This window comes from Urocampus carinirostris, chromosome 6 (assembly GCF_059441175.1).
Source record: "Urocampus carinirostris isolate Australia breed hairy pipefish chromosome 6, RoL_Ucar_1.0, whole genome shotgun sequence".
Classification (NCBI taxonomy): Eukaryota; Metazoa; Chordata; class Actinopteri; order Syngnathiformes; family Syngnathidae; genus Urocampus; species Urocampus carinirostris.
The window spans coordinates 28,348,159-28,370,569 of NC_142354.1; the positions used below are offsets into that span (position 1 = coordinate 28,348,159).

The 22,411-nt window shown below is 38.7% G+C and overlaps 1 protein-coding gene across 1 annotated transcript; it reads right to left on the reverse strand.

Annotated features, from left to right (window-relative positions):
• Positions 1-2,501: 2,501 nt before the first annotated feature.
• On the reverse strand, positions 2,502-21,764 carry cyp27b1 (cytochrome P450, family 27, subfamily B, polypeptide 1). Its single transcript, XM_088338605.1, has 9 exons — positions 21,455-21,764; positions 17,485-17,675; positions 15,589-15,779; positions 12,722-12,922; positions 9,493-9,650; positions 8,149-8,315; positions 8,001-8,082; positions 6,978-7,175; positions 2,502-3,284 (listed from the first exon to the last, which is right to left on the reverse strand). Exons 1-9 carry the CDS (start codon positions 21,671-21,673, stop codon positions 3,171-3,173), a joined length of 1,521 nt encoding a protein of 506 aa, XP_088194731.1. The 5' UTR covers positions 21,674-21,764; the 3' UTR covers positions 2,502-3,170.
• Positions 21,765-22,411: the final 647 nt, after the last annotated feature.

A 22,411-nucleotide genomic window follows, 5' to 3' on the forward strand; every position in this document is an offset into this window, starting at 1 on the left:
CGGCAAATTAACCTGACATGCATGCTTTTGGAATGTGGGGGGAAACCGGTGTGCCCGGAGGAAACTTACACATGCACGGGGAGAGATAAAGAAGCCTGACGGGCCTTATGTGGCCCACAGTCCTTAGTTTGCCCACCCTTGTACTAGATTAACCACTAATGTGGTGGAATAGCCAAAAAACGATGCATTCGTAATCTCGTCTAGACAGCATATTTACAGTAGCCTTACGCATATTCATCGATTATTGGCGTTTTGACCCATTGTCCGTTGCAAAAGCAAACACCATGTTTGCAGTGAACGTTGACATCCAGTTCCAAATTTCGGAGAAACAACGTGCCAAAAAGTGTGGCTCGTGGGCTTGCCACTTCCGAGAAAGTCTTATCATTTCATTTGACACAAACACACGTACAATACTGTTCTCATGTACCCTTTTATTGTCATTTTGTTTCAAAATTTCAAGTTAAAATACAAAAAAATCAGACATGAATGTTTATTTTATATTCAAAGTGTAAAAAAAGGAAGGATTGTTTTTTTTCAACGATTCATCAGATTTACATAATAAATTGGAAATATTTTGCACCGACATTGCTTATGCAAAAAAATATTTTCTAAAGCTGCCATCAGGGTGATTTTTTTTAAATAAATAACCCACATTTGTTTCTCAACCACAAGCGCTACATGATGACAATAATGCTCTTTGTACCTTTACTAAACACGTCCAAAGTGGAACGTCCCTAACCTTGAGGAAATTCGGAGTTTCACCCCCCCAAAAAAAAAATTCTCAAAAGTCAAACACAACCAGGGGTTCAATCATCGCACGCGATATTGCAAAAAACATTAACATTCGTATTTTTCTCTATAAGGAAAAAAGTAGACATACAACTGGAAACGGAACCTTGGTATGAAATTGAAAAAACAAACCAAAAAACTAGCGAATACTTACAAAAAGTAATAGGTAATAGTCAATAGTGTGCATTACCTAACAATATCCTCTGCTGTATTATGTAGTGCAAGCAAAAATGAGAGCGAAAAAGCACAAGGAAGAATACAAACTATGGAGATTCAAAGTGACCATAAAGCACCATTTTTAAAAAACTAATTTAAAGAGACAGTGTGTATTATTTGACCAATAGACGTCGCTGTATTTTGTCGTACCACCGAGTTCTAAAAGTACAGGGAAAAATACAAACCACAGTGTCCGTATAGCACATTTTTTCTTCAAAATTTTGGGAAAACCTATAGCAAAGATTTGGGTTTTTATGTACCAGTAGCATCAAGATGTCAGACAATTATTTCAGTTCCCTCTAGGTGAGCCTAATGTTATATAAAATACATGTATGATCTACGAGTATTTTAAAACATGCATATTTAATTAATAGTTCATGTATTTTTGTTTATTTTTAAACCTATACTCTTTTTTTATAAATACATTTTTGCACTTGCAAAATAAAACACTTTTTGGATAGAATATAGATGGGTGACAAAACTCTAGCACCACCTTGTGGCTCTCTGTTTACGCAACCGCTGCTGAATATGGTTGCTATTGTTTAGAGCAGGGGTCTTCAACGTGGACCCCACAAGCACCAGGGTGCCCGCTGAGGGCAGCTGAGGTGCCCACGGACATGTTCTGGAAATAGCTCACCAGTCCTAGGTCATTGTGGTTTTAGTGGTTGACTAAACCGATGTAACCCTACTTTCAATAACTAACCTGGTAATAACATAGTAATAACATGATAAGTTATTTTAGGAATGTATGTAAAACCGGGTTCCCTTCGCGTTAATTAGTAACAAAGAGTTCTTCAAAAAGGTTGGAGCCCCCTGGTTTAGAGCACATGTGTCAAAATCACACCTCACGCAAAAAGGCTTTTAAATCATTAAATTAATCATTAAAATTTGTTCTTGTATGCTATTTATGCCACTCTTGAGTCTGCATGAGCTTCTCCCAGTTAAATAAACTGCAGTGGAAATTAATTCAATTGGTGTTTTGCGTTTTTTACAACGGCAACATTGATACGTCACAAAAGATTTCATCTTAGTGAAGGAAAATACTGAGGAAAAAACAACAACGCAATAATCGTTTTATAATGAAATATTAAATCTTTGAATCATAATTTAAAGGCGAGCCTTTGAAAAGGCCTCCAGTCCTCCGGCTAGCACACATTTTATGCTATCAATTTACGACTCCAGGCCCCGTGAGAGTGATTTTTCTACAATGTGGCTCTCGTGCTAAAATGAGTTTGACACCCTTAGTTTAGACTAGAGGGAGCCCTGCCCTCAATATGACCCATTTGGGTTTTTTATGTCCAAATAATAAACAATGTGTTTAAAGCCCAAGGGTGTAATATTTGGCCACTAGAGGGCACCGTTGCCATTCGATCACTGCGTAGCAGCTAGACGCCACACAAACAAAACAGCGACTACAAGGTTCGTATTCCACTATGTGAGAAAAAAAAGATTCTCCACCTATTATGTTCATTATGAAAAATAACAATTTCGCCTAGTATTCTAACCAATGTTTTCTTTAATGAATGTAAGTTTTTTGTACCACTAGGAGGCATTGAATACTACACACTGTCCCTTTAACGTGTTTAAAGTGTAAAATATATTTTTTTTAACAATATAAATTATCACCGGATGACAGTATTGCTCTGCGAACATATTTTTGTTTCGCACAAATCAGTACAAAATTGGGTGCCTGAATTGAGAATAAAGTGCCATTGAAAAACACTACCTGCAACCATTTTGTGTGCACTAGAGATGAAGTGTTTGTCCCGGTTCACAATGCCAAAAAGAAAAATCTTTCCAGAAATCAGAACAGCTTCACCGTCCGTGTTCTGTTTACATTTGGCCTCGTCATACTGTCAAGACGCTTGGATTTACGAGCTCGCCGAAGTTCAACACGTTTATTAGCACCTCGGGTTATTCTAAGAAGTGAAAGGCAGTCCGAGGAGTATCTGTTGGGGCAGCACCCGGTGCAAACGCGACTTCTGGTAACCCCAAAAAGCTTGTTGAATCTCCTCTGGAGCGGCTGTAATCCCTCGTGGGCCCCTGGGGGCCCTTTTTGGACACGATTGCGGGGCAAGTCGCCGCCTGTCCGGCGTAATCGGTGCTTTCGAGGGCCTCGGTCCACTTTCACGTAACTCGGCCCGCTGGCCACAAGGGTCCGTGGGTCATCGTTCAACAAACTGCAGGTTGATGACACTGTCGGGGACCAGAAGCGTTCTCGTCATGGGCTTCACAGAAACGCCTTTCGGGTCTGGCCGCACCTCGAATTCGATCAGGATCTGGGGAAAGCGGAAAGGCAGATTCAGACGTGATGCTTTGACATTTTTACAATTTAATTCGGGAAAATTATTGATGCATTTACGCTGAAGAAGAGGCAAGTTTGGGTTCAGCGCCCTGAGCACCCAGAGAAGGGGTGGACAAAAGCCTGCAAGCCACATACACACAACATACAAGTTTTTTTATCCGGCCCAAATAAGAATGGTCAGAATATAATGACAATATATATCCATTCCATCCATCCATCATCTGCACCGCTTATCCTCAGTAGGGTCACGGGGGTGCTGGAGCCCATCCCAGCTATCTTCGGGCAGTGGGCAGGGGACACCCTGAACTGGTTGCCGGCCAGTCGCAGGGCACACCGGGACAGACAATTCGCTCGCTCATTCACACCTAGGGACAATTAACATGAAATGCAGGTTTTTGGAATGTGGGAGGTAACCGGAGTTCCCGGAGGAAACCCACGCAAGCACGGGGAGAACATGCAAACTCCACACAGGAGGTCCGATCTCACGACCTCAGAACTGTGCCGAACACGCGCTAACCACTGCGCCGCCGTGCTGCCCCGACAATATATATATATTAAAGTAAATATAGTTGGTTGGGCGGCATGCAGCCCAACGGTGCAGGGGTTCAGCGTTCAAGTCCAGCTTATCGTAACCTCCCTGTGCGGAGTTTGCATGTTCTCCCTGTGCTTGCGTGGGTTTTCCTCCCACATTCCAAAGACATACATGTTAGGTTATTGGCTGGTACAAATCATCTCTATGTGAGAATGAGCGAGTGAGTTGTATATGCCCTGGATCTGGCAGGCAACCAGTTCAGGGTCTCCCCTGTCCTCTATCTGAAGATGGCTGGGATGGGCTCCAGCACCTCCGCGGCCCTACTGAGGATACATGGTGCATATATTGGATGGATAGTTTGTTGGTTGGATCCCTTTAACCACTCAGGGTATAGGGGAACCATTTCCTTTGGCCTGGTGGCGACCATACGTGTTTTTTTTTTTGTGCCAACTTTTCCCCATTGTCCATTTGTGTGTCGGCAACAAAAACACTACAACAAAAATATGAAATTAAATGAAATGATCTGCATTTATATAGCGCTTTTCAAGTCAATGACTTCCCAAAGCACTTTACAACGAGCTCCACATTTCCCAATAGCGGCCTTGTATTGCAGCCATCTAAGACGCTATCCTGCTTATTGGGGGTATTAGGGGGTTCAGTGTCTTACCCAAGGACACTTCGACATGTAACACGGACGAGCCGGGATTCGAACTGGGATCCCTTGATCCCAAGACGAGCGCTCTACCTCCTGAGCTACTGGTCTGGTATTAGTAAGCTGCTGGTCTGGAAGTAGTAATTGATAAATGTAAATCACTTAGTGCTCTTCTTCAAGGCAGGTTTTTAGTGGTCAGCCGCGTCTATTACAACCCTACTTCCAATTCTTACAACTTAGTAATAACATATTAATAGCATAGTAATGACATAGTAGTTACATGATAACTTGAAGAAATACATATCAAACTTGCCCTTCGCGTTTATAAGTGACAAAAAAGTAGCTCAAATTTTGGTGGGCACCTTATATTCACCAAGGAAAATTTCATCGGATATCACGACTAGAAATTGCATGTTCTCTAAACATTTTAAATAAAATATCAAGGGAATGTTTAAAAACATTTTAAATTAAATGATCATAGAAATTTCAAAATTGGAAAGTGGGTTGCCATAAAATCGCAATGTATTTCGCGGGTGTTCACAGAGCTTGGCGGGGAGCTGTCGCCATCTGGTGGGTAAATGTTAAAGTGCCTTTCACATATATTTGATACTCGGTTCAAGAGGGTTTTGGGCTGGAGAGAATTTCTTATTTTATGACAAAGGATGCGCCCCAGGCTGAACAGGATATCACAACAGGCCGCTCTTGGTCTGCGGACCGTCGATTGGACACCCTTGATATTAGTGAATTTAACAATGTTTTGGGTGCGGGCATTTTTTACCAAGCATGAAATGGAAGTAAATTACAGACGGATTTTCTCTGTTTGCGGGATGCCTCAATTCTTATTTCCCGTAAACAGGAGATTACAGTATTAAAGACTTACCGTGGAATCCCATGACTAATACGACCTCATGTAATACACCGCCCATCCCGGAAACAAAATTGCTACTAATTGCCTTGAGCCTCACCTATTAATGATGTCTTATAAATATTTTTGAAACCTTGTTTGGGTTAATCCCGTTCTTGCAATGTACACCAATTAGTAAACTGTTTAATATTTCAAATAATTGCAATAAATCTTTATAACACACTATCAAGTGTTACTGATAGGAATAAATGAGAACTGATACCAGATATCGCACCAAGATTTTTCAAGCTGAGACCAACGTTTTGTTACTGTGTAAACGGTCACCAGTTTGATATGAATTTCTGCAATAACAGTTGTTATGCTGTTACTATGTTACTACTGTGTTATTATCATGTTATTACAAGTTTGTTATTTTTAAAAGTAGGGCTCAGGCAAAAAAAACACATCCTCCTTAAAAAGGGGCACAAGGTGATTAACGGTACATACTTATACTTGATAGTCTGATGCTAAAAAGATGTAGTCAGAGTTATTATTAAAGGGACACTGTGTATTATTTGACCGCTAGATGTTGTAGTACAACGAAAACAGGTGCTACCAAGCATGATGAAGAATACAAACTAGATAGAATTAAAGTAAACAAAGCACACAAAACTTCTTCTCATTTTTTGCTAGTTTCATTTGTTGCTTTTTTGATTACCTGTAGCAGCAAGATAGCAGACAATCATGCTCCCTCTAGTGGGGTAATCCTAAACCCTAAATCCCGTTCCACTAACCCTAATCCTAACCCTTTATCATAACCCTAACCCCCTAACCCTTTAACTTAACCGTAACCTATAACCAGCTGGGCTTCTTGCCGTTTTGTGTTGTTCTTTTTTCCCCTTCATAGAGGATCTGCACAGCATTAGCTTACTTTTATTCAAGTAATTATATAGATATGGATATAGATGAGAAAATGCTTACCAAATTATCAGTTTAATTTAAAATCACCAAATCCAAATGAATTCTCCTCGGTGTTGGGGTAAAACACGCGCGGCTTCCTCCTCCCACCTCCCTCATGTCAGACTTCAATTACGCTTCTTGCCAATAGCTCACAAGCTTTACAAACTTTATGCTTTTCAGCCAAATATTTCACTATTTTCTTTGGATTTGATTTGCTTTTTGGGCCATTTCGTTCAGTTTCACTTTCACTTTCGTTCGCTGCGTGTCGCCGAAATGCGCAGTTCGGCCCAAACCATTAATTTATTCACTCGGAGTGCACTTAGGCGCCGCACTTGCTGTGCACACTTGATTTGAGGTACTCGGCCACAAGTAAACCCCAAGCTGCTCAGTTCAGCCAAAAGGCATAGTTCGGTGCTGAAGAAAGCACAGCCGAAATGAAGCTTTGTATTTACTTTGGCGGCAACTTAAAGCTTCGGGTTTATTTTGGGCTTGGTTATCAAATCAAGTTAATCCTTGTTCGGGTTTATCTACCCGCGACTCAGGCTGGGTCAGGCTGATTTTTTTAGGCCCGATCCTACCGCTACCCCAGAGAGTCATGTCTTATCTTGTTGCATTCAATGTTAACGTTGTCGTCAATAAAAATAGACAATCCCATTCGATTAAAAAAAACTCTTCATACCCTGGCGAGAGCAAGGTAGAGCTCCAACTCGGCGATGCGTCTACCGATGCAGCTTCGCTTCCCCACCCCGAAAGGCACCGAAGCGTACGGGTGATGAGTTTGGTCCTTGGTCAACCATCTGCGTGGCAGGAACTGGTCCGGATTGGGAAACACAGATGGATCACGTGACGTGGCAAAGTGGCAGAGAGTAATAAGAGTCTGCAAAGGAATGATCTGAGTGTTAGCTTTTTGTGTTCATGATGATCAAGATGGTGCTGAAGCAGGACTCAAGAACCTTTGCGAACCAAAGAACCATAATAGCAAAAGAGAGAGCCATACCATATATTTTAAGAGAAGATTCAGCAAAAAAGCCTCTCTGCAGACAATAGCTAATTTTCTAGTAGCATTCACTGTTTGACGTTAGATGATTTGATAAAATTCATGACATTATGAGAACGCCAAAGCCTGTGTCCCATTTAAATTATTTTACCACTTTAACAGGTGTAAGCAGTTCTTTTGTAAAAATGTCACAAAATACTGCAAACGAAAAGTTAATGGATATATTTCCCTTCAGCGCAGTGGGTGTGTGTGAAACAGAGGGTAGTGTGCTGTGTGTGCGTGGGTACGCCCAACCCTACTGCTCACCCAATCAAATTTTTACGTGCATGGCTAGCGTTTATGGGTGATTAAACATTGTTCTGTGGGTTTTTAACATAAAGTGTCTCAACAGTGAACATACATTATTTAATGAGCTTCCATATAAAGGATTGTTTAGCGAAGTACAGCCAAAAATGGGTCTGTCAGTGTGACACCTTGACTGTAAACTGTTGGTAAGACTGAGCCTTCAATTTACAAGCCTGAACCAATGATTAGCTCAAATTGGTTCGGCTAAGCACTCACCTAACGTGAATTAGAGCTTTTCAAAATCAGACCGCTACAAAAAATATTTGCACAGATAGCATTTTATCTTCAACCCATGTTTACTCATAAAAAAGGCATATAATTCTCGCCAGCCATAGGTTCCCGACGAAAGTATGCTCTTACGTTTTTCGGAATGAGGTAACCTCCAACCTGGATCTCTCGTTCGTTGTTGACTCGAGCGTTGGCGGGAATGACCGGATACAACCTAGAAAACAGTCACGTTTAGTACTGTTCTCTCTGCAGTTTGTGGCGTCTTTTGAAGGAGTTTTACCTGAGCACTTCTTTGACCACGGCCTTCATGAGAGGCATGCGAGCCACATCTGCTGCCTGGGGCACCTTCCTGCCTTCAAGAACGTTCAGAACTTCTTGGCGTAGTGAGGTCTGCACCTCTGGGTGACGCGACAGCTCGTACAGAGACCACGACATTGTGCCGGATATCTAAAAATGTTTTTAAATTTTTTAAATCAGCAGACAAAAGACATCAGAGGCATTCATTCTAATGCTAGTGGCTAGAATTTTTTTATAATTTGTATTCAAGTCCCAAAAGTCTAGTTTATTTGCTTTGTAGCATTTCTTGTGGTTGCTGAGCTACCAGCAGTGTTGGGCACATTATAGTTACTCACTGCTTCTTTCAAAAGTAACTGAATTATTCTTTAGTAAAAGTAACTAGTTACCAAGGAAAGTAATTATATCCGATACTTTAAAAAGATGTTGTTTTGCGTCAAATAATTTAAAAATTTCTGAGCAACATTCCAGTTCATGTGATCGAACCTTGTAATATTTATTGCACTTCGCCAGAAAAAGATTTATCCTATACTTGAAGTGCAACGAAAATAAACAGTAAACAATACAACAAGATAACAATCAGCAGTAAAACAATACAAAGTGAATTTAAGAAATTAAATCTAACTCTCACAACCTGAGGCAACATGTCAGGTAGACATAGCCTAGTGTACTTCAAGTTTTTCGTTTACAACAAAAGTCATTTGTAAAACATTATAAGGTAAGTTGCACTCTATGGAGTAATCACAACCTCAAGTCGGACAACTGGTCAAGAAGACATATGCTACAGTACTTCAAGTATATTTCACACTACAAAATTGAACAGCTCCTCAATGTAAAGGGTATTTAACACATCAGTATAAAATAAATGATTCAAACTCTCACAACCTGAGACAACTGATCAAGTAGAACTAGGCAACTGCACTTCAAATATTTTTTTCACAGCAAAGTCAACAGTAAAACAATATAAAGTGACTATCCAATCTCTCTCTCTCTATCTCTCTTACTCCCCTTGTTGACCGAGGATGCACACTCTGACATAGCCTTAACATGAGACAACCTGCTGATTTGTACTAGACAAAGTAACACACCCCTTTTTGCAACAGAATTACTTTTAAAATCAACTAACTAGTACCCACAATTGATTACTTTTTTCAATAAAATGCCAAAACTGTAAACTGCATTAGAATGAATTCGTTTTCATCATCTGATTCATTTGTTTTCCAAAATGATGATGATTTCTATTTTTTTCTAACACTATCAGTTCATATCGATTACTTAAAAAAATTGAATAGTAATAATACTGGCAATAAATAGGGAAAGACGTTCTCACCGTGTCGACGCCGGCAAGCAGCAACTCGGTGATATTACTGTAGACGGTTTTCATCGGCAAATCGGTTTGAGACAGGAAGTAGGCGAGGTAGTGGCCCTTCACTTGTTCACAATTGTTTTTTTCTGCTTCTTTCAGGCGCTGGTCAATGTGGCCTTTAGCTGCAAAAGTAACAAAAAGGCAGAGGTCAAGTTGGGTATACTGTATGACAAAAAATAAGACCTCAATTTGAAAGTCATTTTTTGGACGACTACAGTTTTAATTGATTAGAAAGAAATAAACAATAAGCCCAACCCACAAAAGGCATCCTTTGGATGGCATTAAAAGAAAAATAAGTAATCATTTATGAAATTAAACCGTAAAATTCCGTTCCTTGATTTCGCTAATTCAGTATTCCAATTGTGGATTATATAATTAGAGATACTGCAAGATCTGGTAGAAAGATTTTGACATTTTTCCAATTGTTTCCATCTTTGTGGCAAGGCAACTTAAAGCGGTCACAAAATGTAGAAAAAATGTATACGTTTTAAAAGCAGATGGGTGAAAAAATATCCAATTTGGGTCAGAAATTGACCAAACCAATACTTCTGTGTTGTTTTGCAGAAAGAACACCCACAAAATTGTGCTATGTTTTAGTTTTTACACAAGACAATTCTATTAAAAAAGAGTATTTTTTTTCTTTATAATAATAGCCCCCAAAATTGGTTGATTTTATACAAAGAAATCTGGGTTAGTTTATTTAAACAGTTGGGTCGTTTTTCGTAAAATGACCCAGAAAAATGGGTCAAATCGACCCTATTGGATTAGTCCCATTTTTGACCTGCAATTTAGTGAGTAAATTCAGTTGGGTCAAAAATAACCTAATTTTGAGTCAAAATTGAAAAAACCCAATACTTAGATCTAGTTGATTCTTTGTCCTGTGTTCTTTTACAGAAAAAAATGTGTGATCTTTCAGTTTTTTGTACAGGACAATTCTATGAAAAGCAGGTTTTTTAGGGGGATAAAAACACTCCCAAAGTTAGGTTCACACAGTCTAGGTTATTTTGTTAGAATCCACCCAAAAAAATACGGTCATCTTTTGTAAAACAACTACAAAAAGTGGGCCAACTCAAAGTCTAGGGTTGGTGCCATTTGTGACCCAAGTTTTTTAGAACTAAATTCAGTTAGGTCAAAACAATAACAAGCTTGGGTCAAAAATTGACCAACCCAATATTTGGCTTGATTTGACTCATCGTCCTCTGTTGTTTTGCAGAAACAATCGCCACAAAACTGTGTAATTTTCAGTTTTTCTGTGAAAGACAATTCTGTAAAGAGTATTATGTTTGTATGAAATAACACCCCCAAAATTGGTTCATCCTATACTAGAGTCTGGATCATTTTGGTGAAAACAACCTAAAATTTGGTGTCATTGTGTGTAAAACAACCAGGAAAAATATGTCAAATCGATCTAATTAATTGATTGGTTCATTTTTGACCCATGTATTTATATATACGAGTGTATGTGTAAAAAATTACCCAGAAAAATGGGTCCAATCGACCTTTTTGGAGTAGTCCCATTTTTGGCCCATATTTTAGTGAGTTAAATTCAGTTTGGTCAAAAATAACCCATGTTTGAGTCAAATATTGACCAATCTAATACTTAACTTCGTTTGACCCATTGTCCTGTGTTGTTTTACAAAAACAATCCCTAAAAAAAATGTGTAATGTTTCAATTTTTTTTCAATTTTTTTTGTTTAAAAAATCCCCCCAAATTGGTTCACCATAACTGGGGCATTTTGTTGAGAGCAACCAAAACCTTTGGGTCATCTTGTGTAAAATAACCTGAAAAGTGGGTCAAATCGACACAAGTATTGGGTTGGTCCCGTTTTTGACCTCAGTGTTATTAGTTTTAAATTCAGTTAGGTTAACAGAACCCAAATTTGGGTCAAAAATTGTTAATCGTTCTTTCTTACTGTACAGTAATTCTTGAAAAAAATTAGTTAAAAAAAGTATTAACACCCCCCCGAAATTAGTTTATTTTATAAACAATTTGGGTCAAGAACAACCTCAAAAATGAGTCGTATGTGAAAAACTACACGAATAAATGAGTGAAATTTACTCAAGTGTTGCAATAGTATCACTTTCGAAGTGTTTTTACAGCGTAGGCAGGTTGATATTTTTGCAATATTGACGTAGATCGTAGGACAACATGACATCATCGACAATAATCCGTCCTTTACATTCCCGTATTTCGTAGTGTGTGCAGATTAAGGACGATAATCTCTGGTTTGCTGATGTACTTAGGATCAGCGTAATTAATTTATACATGTTTTTTTATGTTCTGTACTCCTCTGAGCTACAGTGGACCTCACCACAGCTTTAAGTGGAAGCTGAGGAGACCGCCGAGAAAAAATAATGACAGGAAATACAGATGTTGATTTTATTTTTTCGAGTTTGGTTTGAGCCATTTTATCAGAAACTTCACGCATCCCACCATAAATCCTGATTTACCCTATTAGATTAAATTATTCAGGCAAATGTTTTGCAACCAGTGTGCCAGGACGCACTAGTGTGCCGCAGGAAATAGCCACGTTTTGGCTTTGCAATAGTAAGTTTTATTTAATAACTTCTATATTTAATAAAGCTCTTGAAAATTGCACCGCCAAAAGTAATGAAAATAATAAAATAAATTGAATATCCTCTTTGTAATTCTGCTTGATGAATTATTATGAATTTCTATTCTTATTTTATCTTCCTAAAAACTTATTTTTTCCATTAGCAGATTGATTTTATTGTTGCTCATTTTAAATATTTTCTTATTTTGTAAATAAAAATATGTATTTTTGTTTTAGTAGGAGTTTATTTTTGCTCATTATAAATATAAGTTTTCAAAAAAAGAAAATAATAATCTTTTTTTTTTCATGGCAGATGTTTTCTGCTATTTTTCTGCTATTATTATTTTCTTCCATGACGCAGTTTTGTTCCTGTTGTAAATGTTTTTTTTTTTCTTATTGTGTTTTTCAAACAAAAAATGTTGCCAAATTTGGTCGTGTTTTTCAGAAAAAAAAAAATACTAAGATATATCATTGACCTGTTTTTTTTGTAAGCTAAGATCATAATAATGAAAATGAACATAGCCATCTTCCAGAAAAACACAAAAATGTTTGGTATTTTCTTTCTTTTTTTGCAAAATAAGAACATAATTTTTAAAATTTTCGCTAGGCACTCTACATAAAATCCCAATTGAACATACCAAATTCAAACATGTTGTCCCAGCACTGGCAGAACGTGTTCCACGGTTTGGGGAAAAGCGAATGCATCCATTTGGGCATGACCATGGTAAGAAGCGTCTTGACAAACATTGTATTGATGGACTCGATAAAGATCTCGGTTTCTTTCGGAACCACCGGCTCCAGGCAGCCGATTCTGGACTCGAACAACACGGAGGAGATTCCTGTCCAAAATAAATGAAGGGGGAAAAAAACTCGGCATGAGTTGAAAGGCAATTGGCAGAAAAAAGACGGCAGCTGACGGATAAATTGATGGCCACTCAAGTATAATGAAACGCTTATCATCAATCATCACTTGGCCAGAGAGTGTCCGGTGACAGATTTATTTGTAAATCTTTAGGATTTATCGCCTGATGTGACGAGATATACGATTTCCTCCAGTTTGCTTATGGCGCTTTAACGTCTTAACATGCCTTTTTACAGGCATTCAGTTTCAACCAAGTTTAATGTATTGAAACGGAGCAATAGGTTATAAAAGAGTGTATTAAAAAGTATAAACAGAAATGTTCATTCTGGGATTGCAGTAAGAAAAATGAACCAGAAAACGGGGGCTTTTATTTTAAACATAAATACTGTTTTTACACAATTGTCTTGTAAACAGGGTTGGGTAGGGTTATTTTAACTTGATTACTTTGAATTACTTTTGGATTACTCCAATACCAAATATGCTAATAAAAGACAAAAGAATCTAAATATGAATACAATTATGGCTCACAACACGTGGTAAGCTTTCTCTCCTGGCTTTGATCTCTTTGATCTCCGGCAAAACTAACATAAGATGTGACAGAAACAAAATGAAAATAAATCAGCTTGCCAACATCATTTTTGCCGTTCCATGTATTCCGTTACTCCCCAAGCCTGCACAAAATTTAGTAATTTTATTCATATTTAGTTTCTTTTGTCTTTTATTAGCATATTTGGTGTTGGAGTCATCCAAAAATAATTGAAAGTAATCCAGTTAAGGTAACCCTACCCAACCCTGCTTGTAAAAAACTGAAACATAACACAATTTTTGTGGTTGTTGTTTCTGCCGATGGGGTCAAATCAACCCAAGTATTGGATTAGTCAATTTTAACCCAGGACTGGGTTATCTGACTCAACTGAATTTAATACTCTAAAAATGTTCAGTAAAAAATTGGACCAACCCCATATTTTAGTCGATTTGACTCACTTTTGAGGGTCGTTTTACTAAAAACCACCTAATTGTTTGGTTGTTATTAACTAAATTGCCCAGATTGTTTAAGATCAAATAAACCCATTTCGGGGGGTGTTATTCTAAACAAAAATCCTTTTTTTTTACAGAATTGTCTTTCAAAAAAACTAACAAATGTTGTTATTTGTTTAACAAATATAAAAGAATTAAAAGATGTATTTTTTTAAAGGAAGATTTTACATACTGTAATGTCGGCAACTCTTGTTGCTGTTGTTTGTGTTCACGCATGGACCTTTTAAGATAGAGAGATGGGGGAGGTAACGGATGCGTAAGTTTTGTGGTTTGGAGTTTCGTGCTTTAAAGTTAGTCTGTGTGTGCATGTGAACGGTGTGAGTTACGACCAATAGTAGCTCTTGTGTGAATGTTTATACCGCTTGTTATTTTGTTATTAAATTGTTGACGAGATTTAATCAGGACTGAGTGCATCATTGATCACTTTGAGGGGTATTACAATTCAATATAATGTGACGCAAATGTCTCATCTCATCTCATTAGCCGTACCGCTTATCCTCATTAGGGTCGCGGGGGGCTGGAGCCCATCCCAGCCATCTCCAGGCAGTGGGCAGGGGACACCCTGAACTGGTTGCCAGCCAATTGCAGGGCACACGGGTACAGACAACTCACTCGCTCATTCACACCTAGGGACAATTTGGACCGGCCAATGTGACGCAAATGTGATATTTCTAAGTATTTCTTGAAAATGCTTATGTTAGTATTCATTAATTATGTTTTTGATTTGACAAAAATAAATAAAAATCTCAGATTGATTTAATGTTCCAAATACATACACAGGCTCTATTTCTGAGGAATGGAATAAACAAAAAATGTGTTTCTTAGATCCTTGTGTGTGCACGTGCGTGTGTGTGAGTGTGTGCGTGTATGTGTAAAATAATAAATTCGTATAGTTATTTTATGCTTGTCTTTATTTTTTAATGTTCTTGTTCTTAAATTTAAAAATGTTTATTGTTAGTTCTACGTTTTTTGTAAACTAATTGATAAATAAAAGTGAAAGAAAAGGACAATTTATTATTTACTTCTTCTTTTACACTAACATTGCCTCAAACTAAATGAGTAGTAGTGGTCAAAAGTGGGATCACCCCTGGTTTTTAGAGGTTAATGTAAAATATGAAAGCCACAAGTGATGCAGTGCGTATAATACGATGTGAATATGAGCAAAACGGGCCTTACCAAAAATTTCGGAAATGGAATCAAGCTTTTCTTCAATGTGATCGTCGCCCCCAAAATCTATCACTACTGTTATACGCGTGCCAGAAAGCTCTAGGGGCAAAGTGCGCTGGAAGGTCTAGCTCATCTTTAAAGAGTGGGAGGGACATGTTACACCGTAAATAACGACGACCAGATAATGAAGGTGCTATATCTGAGTCAGACCAGGAGGCTTCTCCTTCTACTGGTAACCACGAAAACGAGTACTATCTATTTCATATAGGGGATGAAACCCCCTACCCCAAAAAAGGGCCTGGATAGGGATGGGTGCCACCAGGCTGTACTTGCCGTGAACCGTTCAAAATGATGCAACACAATTAAAACGTTAATTTAAAAACGGAACAAGTCAGGCTTTAAGTCATACACATTTCCAAATCCTACGCTTCGACTCACCCTCAAGGCCGAAGTAATAGAACTCCTTGGCGATGTCGGTGACGAGGCCTTCAGGGCCCCTCCGAAGACGTAGTTTTGCCACGAGGTCGCCAACAACACCGTTTAACGTCTGGTCGTACGCTTCAACCGCTTTAGGCCGCAGCATGTGCTTCGCTAGGAGGCTTCGTACCTCCTGCCACTCTTCGCCTTCCCTGAGAACAACCCAAATCTTCATTATCGACTTAGCCTTGCTCCCTATATTCTTGTTTCCTGAAGAAACGGAAACAGCCTTTTCTCAAAGGAGCTTTGGGAATTTGGATCTTGGTTAATCTCTGCCGCCATCTCCTGGCTTGTGTCATTATTGCAGCCCCAGTCAGCTCAATTATGATGCATATGCAATTACGAATTTTTTTTAGATGCGTTCACATAAGCTCTTCCTCTTTCATCTTTCTTTAAGTTCGGGTTGGTGTTTGGACACTACTTGACGCAAGCTTTTTCTTACTTTCACCATTTTCATGCTCTAAATTTACAATTAGAAATTTAAAAAACTTGCAAGGACGAGCATGATCTCACTCTCTAGCACACCCCCGGGCCCACATTCCTCAAACCTAATATGTTCCACCCAGACAGGGTTGGGTAGGGATACTTTAACTTGATTGCTTTCATTTACTTTTGGATTACTCCAATACCAAATATGCTAATAAAAGACAAAAGAAACTAATTATGAATAAAACTATGACTCACAACACATGGTAAGCTTTCTCTTCTGGCTTTGATCTCCGGCAAAACTAACATAAAATGCGACAGAAACAAAACGAAAATAAATCCAAACAGCTTGCCAACATCATTTTTGCCATTCCGTGTATTCCGTTACTCCCCAAGCCTGCACAAAATTTAGTAATTTTGTTCATATTTGGTATTTGGTATTGGAGTAATCCAAAAGTAATTGAAAGTAATCAAGTTAAAGTAACCCTACCCAACCCTGCACCCAGAACAGCTCTGTTGAAAAGTATGCTGAAAGCAGATAGGTGCAGAGAAAAAAAGCATAAAGGCTCTTTGAACTCAGTTGTGTATTGTAAACACATACCGTACTTCAAAAATAAAATAGTTAACTTTTTGAGAACACCACAAATGACGGCCTCACATGACCATTTTCTAGCTGTTAGTTTATTTCGGGTTCCCATTAATAATGCAGTGCAGTTTGAGGCGGAACTAAACGTTGCCTCAAATGCCCGTGTGGTCACGCAAGGTAAATGCGTGTCTAGTCTTGCACTTTCTGTTTTATTTATTTATCTTCATCTGTATTCATTCTCGAGCTGGGCATATTTCATACTGTTTGCTACGATTATGTAACACATTGAAAGCAGTGTAGCACACCATAATGTAATGCTTTTTTGAAAATGCTGCGCAATTTTGCCCTTAAAGGGGCAGTGTGTAATGTCTAGCACATCCTAGTGGTACAAAATATTTAATTCAAAGAAACAATATTGGTTTAAATGATAAGAAACAAATACACAAACTCTCATACCTGTATAGCGCACACTTTTTAAGACAATCATAGGTCAAGAAATTTGTATTCATTTTATAACACGAGCCTAGAGCCTAGTTTAGGTTGAGGGTTAGGGGTTAAGGCTTAAGCGTTAAGGAACAGGGTGTTAAGGGGGCTAGGTTTAAAGTCCGAGGGGTACAGTTACAGTTAGGGTTTAGGGGGTGAGGGTAATGGGTCAGGGGTTAGTATTAGGGGGTATGGCCTAGGTTTAGGGTTGGTCGGTTTTAAAAAGCACTCTAATATTTTTTTATTAACCACCCACCATTTACATAACACCAGTGAAGAAAATTTACTTTTGGAATACCCTTCCCCCCCACGGAAGTAGATGTCGTTCATAATCGTTTATCTCCGAAAAAGAAAAGACTTACGAAGTCAAGAGTCCGTAGTGCTGTCCTCGGAGCTTCCTGTAGTCCTTCCAGGAGGAAAGGTCGGATCGCATTGGGCGCTGGCCTTCCTGCCTCAGGACCTGCTCGATGAGTGCCGGGTGGGCTACGTGGACCGTCGTGACGGGACCGAAGCTGGCCTTCCACATGGGGCCGTACTTTTGCACCCCTTCCAGCTGCCACGTAAAGCCAAAAGGAAGGTATTGTGAATTATTTGTTGCTTTTTACTTGTGATGACTCAGCAGTTGCACCCGATGATACAAAAAACAGAAACTCCAGACAAAATGTCCCTTATATTAACAATGTTGATTAAGGAAACACAATTTAAAACAAATAAAAAATGGTCAGCTGATTCTGTGCAAGAGCTTGTATCGCTGAACATTTGGTGTTCCACAGGGCTCAATTCTAAGACCATTGCCATTTCTTACAACTTCAGAGGTCCATATTAAAAGAACATTTGTTTTTAAAGAACACTGTGTAATATATGACCACCAGAGGGGTCACTCTACGGTCACTGACACTGTAAGTGTAGTGCAACTCAAAATAAGTGCTACAAAGCACAAGGAAGATTACACACCACGGAGACTCTAAGAGGTTAAACTGCACCATTTTTTCCCCAGCCTTTCACAAGGTGTTTGTTTTTATTTCATTAGCAGCCAAACACAGACAGTTATGTTAGCTCCCTACAGGTGAGGCTCATGTTATGTAAAATAAATTTTAAAAAATGCACATTTAAATGATAGTTCATGCAGTTTTGCTTATTATTCGACTCAAGTTTTTTTAGTGAACGGCGTTTTTACTACTGGGAGGGCTAAATAATACACAATGTCCCTTTAAAGTGCTCTATAAATGTAACTAAGTCAAGTCGAAATTTTTGATCAACAAAATTCAGGAAAGACGTCTTTCCAGTCTCTTTTAAAGATTCATTTCTCAAGGTTGCATTTTCTGATTTTATTGAGTAAGGTGTTTTACTGATTCCAGCAATGTCGTTTATCTGAGTAGGTCGGTTTAAACCCGTATATATTTGCTATAAAATACACACGCAAAAACAAAAAAGTTAGTATCCAACTTATTTTCTCATCTCTTGGTTACATCGCTAGGCCTTACTATCCATGAATGAAACAGAAACGTAAGGAGGACCACATAGATGCCTGTCAGTCCATTGAATTATTTTGCACCTTTTTTCCCCTCCAGAATGCTGAGTTTGGTATCACACCACTATATCTGCATTTCGAAACTTCTAATTTAAAAAAGTTCACCTCTGCTAGTTTCCTGACTACTTGAGTCAGCTAGGAGTCTAAAATACATGGGAATGGACAAAGTTCTATAAAGATTTATACTGAGGAACAAGAATACACACACATATGCACACGCACACACAAAAAAGGATCAATGACGCTAGAAGAAATGATCTCGGATTGAATACACTGAGCTCCTGGACGAAAATCAAAAAATGAAAATAAAGGTAAGTTTTGTGTTCGTTCCAGAAAGTGCTAAGTTTTGCAACGAGTGGATTTTTAAACTTTATGAGCTGATACTTTGATTTATTTTTAGAGTATTACACGCAGTTCTTGGAGGAAAATACAAAACTACAAAACTCAGTAAGAGGATTTGAAATGATTTATTTCATTAAGAGGGTTTCGAGCAGGCACAAGCGAGCCAAGTGGCCTCTTAGCGCCCTGCAACCACTAGGAGGCCCCTAAGAGTGGTTAACTTTTTGGTGCCGACATTGTCCCAATTGTCACTTTGTGTGTCCACTCAAAAATACTTCTACAGAAATCAATCAAAAATGCTACCCTATAACTACAAAACTAATTATAGTAAATATATAGTGCTTGAAAACAGGGACCTCATATATTATTTTGCTTTCATTCTGAAAATAAAAGTATAGCATAGAATTACTACAAAAATAATACTACATTAATACTATATTACAAAACACTACTGCAGAATTATTTACTCCAAAATAAAGCCCCCAAAAGATACCAGAGAAAAATGAAAAAAATACTACTATGGAAATACTACAAAAATACTGATTTGGAAATACATTAATTATACTTCTACTGAAATACTAAACCATTACCAATACATAATACTGTAATATAAAAAACTACCAGCGAAATATTACTACGAAATACTTCCACAAGAGGTTAACATAAGAAACACTGCAAATTACATCAATAACGATACTACAAAAGTTCTCCTATGAAAATATCACAAAAATACTAAAAAAATAAAACTACAGTAGCACTGTGCTACAAAAATACTACAGAAATACTAAAGATATACAGCAAACATTCTTATTTGTAAATAATACAAAATACAACAGAGATAGAACAAAAATATTAAAAAAAATACTACAGTAGTACTACAAAATACTAGACTATACTCATAGAACTACTGAAATAATACAAATATACTAAAAAAATACTACAGATATACAACAACAAAAAATCTATTTTCGAAATACAACGAAAGTACTACAGAAATGCTGAATAAAATAATACTACGGAGATACTGCATAAAAATTACTTCGGAAATACAACAATAATAGTACAAAAATGAAACTACAGTAACACTTCAAAAAAAACTACAGAACTTCAATAAAAATCCGACTTCAGAAATACTCAAAAAAAACCAAAACCTTCGAAACTAAATAACAAATGAAGTGCTTAAAACACGGACCTAATATACTATTTTGGTGTAATTGTGGTCATTCCAAAACCAATTTGATGAAACTAATCTATTTAAAAAGAAGTATAACATGTCACATGTGGCCCCCAACTCCAAATAGTTGCCCAACCTTGGAGTAGAACATGGAATGAGTTCTAGTAGGTATAAACATTATCAAGTAAAAGGGGGCCCCAAATCTCATTTTGCTTAGGGCCCCATAAAGGCTTGGGCCGGTCCTCCTAAATCTGAGCATTGTTTTTTTGAATACCAGACATTTATCAAAAGTAAGATCGACTTTAGCTGTTGAATATTGCTCCGTCTTCACAATGGTTTGCAATTGATAAGCTCCAAACTTGATTTAATTTGCATTTAGCTTGTGATGGGTTGTTCGCTAACGATGCGGCTTTATGAGCCAACTCTTTGAAATGAAAGAGAGAGCCGCATCCCCATCAGTAAGTAGACGGGTCCCTTCGAAACAGGCTCTCTCTCTCTTTATCTGTATATTTTAATTTTCTTTTGCTCCCTCTCTTTCTCTTACTTTCTCCCTTTCACTCTCCATCACTATTTTTCTCTCTCTTTCTTTGTCTCAATTTCTCCTTCTCCATCTATTATTCTCTCCCTTTCTCATTTTCACTCTTAAATTTGGATTTCTCTCCCCACGCTCTCTTTTTCTTATTATCTTTATCACTTTTCCTCTCACCCACTCTATTTCTTTCACTTTCTCTTACTCTTTCTCCCTTTCCCTCTTTCTTTCTCTCTATCTCAATCTGCAAAGCAGCAGCAGCTCAGGAGATAGAGCGGTTGTCTGTCCTGGCTGCACCGAGTTAAATGTCAAAGTGTCTTTAGGCAAGACACTGAAGCTCCAATGCCTTGCTGTCTCTCTCTCTCTCTGTGTGTGTGTGTGTGTGTGTGTGTGTGTGTGTGAATGGGTAAGTGTTAAGCACATTGGAAGGTCTTCAGTGACTTGTAAAGTGCTACCAGATCATTTATCTTACCCTCGTTTGCTCTTTCTTACTTTCTCTTTCTTTCTTTCTTTCTTTCTTTCTCTTTATTCCTCTCTCCCCTGGCCCTTTTTTCTAGCTTTCGTGCTTGATGGCTCTGTGTATTTGGCTTAGTATAAACAAATCGAAAGTTTAAATAACATAAAAGTTCACTTTATATCGAGACAATAAAGGCTAATCTAACATATTAGCACTTTCAAAATCAATCTGAAGAACCGTTGAGGAGCCAAAAGAGTCTTCAGCGAGCCAGAAAAAAAGCCGGAATTTCCCATCACTCCTACCTGCAACTGGTGGAGCTTGGCCAGCCCCCGACGGGCGAATAAGTCCCAGGCGAAGCCGAGAACCGTCGGACCGGGCATGTCATCCAAGCCCCTCACCGTGGTTGCGTCGGAACCGGCCGCGGGGTTTTCAACCCACCTTTCCAGCCACTTGAGGACGGGGAAGGCGCCCCGTCCGGATACTCGTAGAGCTTGCTGCAGCATCCTCCTCACCGAGATCATGGAGCACTCGCCGGACACCGGTGCTCATTTTCTCTCCTTCCACCGTGGGCTCTATTTATAACCCCTGCGACGTGCTCCCCGGACCTCGCCGAGATAAAGCGGTAGGTTTTTTTTCTAATTCGGGGCCAATCGTGGGTGTGTGCGCGGTTCAAGTCCCGCCCACGCAACTCGCGCCGGGATGAGACGATGGAGCGTGGAGGTGTGTCCAATCACAAGGCCGGACAAGGACCATCCCCAAGAGGCTGCACACGTGGAGCTCCAGGATAAATAATACACCATTTACTTGCTGCGAGGGGGAGAGAAACAGAGAGAGTAGGAGCTAAAGACACCGGCTTATCTCGAGCACTTTGCTCTCCCACGGGTGCACAGGTTGACACATTTAGTTATCACGCATTTGTGCATTTGAAGCCATTCAAGGCCAACTGGAACAAATCTGCAACATCAGGGGTCTCAACGTTCAGGACAAAATATGTAAAACTAAATAAATAAATAAATAATGCCGTGACTTGTTCTCCAAAACTACTATGAACATTGACAAATGTCATATCACCCAGAGTGACTCAGTAAAAAACTTATGAGTCATATTTGAGCCCGATCTGTCCTTTCAAACACGCGTGAAGAATATTACTAGAGCAGCTTCCTTCCATAGTCGCAACGTTGCTAAAATTCTTCCTATGCAGTCCCCGTCGGATGCGGAGATTATAATTCACGAGTTTGTTACTTCCGTCTCGATTACTG

What these genes read in the sequence shown, in the direction of transcription:
- cyp27b1 (XM_088338605.1), bottom strand. Translation starts at nt 21,673, where the DNA reads ATGATCTCGGTGAGGAGGATGCTGCAGCAAGCTCTACGAGTATCCGGA. An exon ending in CCAAGCTCCACCAGTTGCAG is followed by an intron (nt 17,676 to 21,454) that starts GTAGGAGTGATG and finishes TTTACGTGGCAG; the next exon opens with CTGGAAGGGGTGCAAAAGTA. An exon ending in CACTACGGACTCTTGACTTC is followed by an intron (nt 15,780 to 17,484) that starts GTAAGTCTTTTC and finishes GGTTGTTCTCAG; the next exon opens with GGAAGGCGAAGAGTGGCAGG.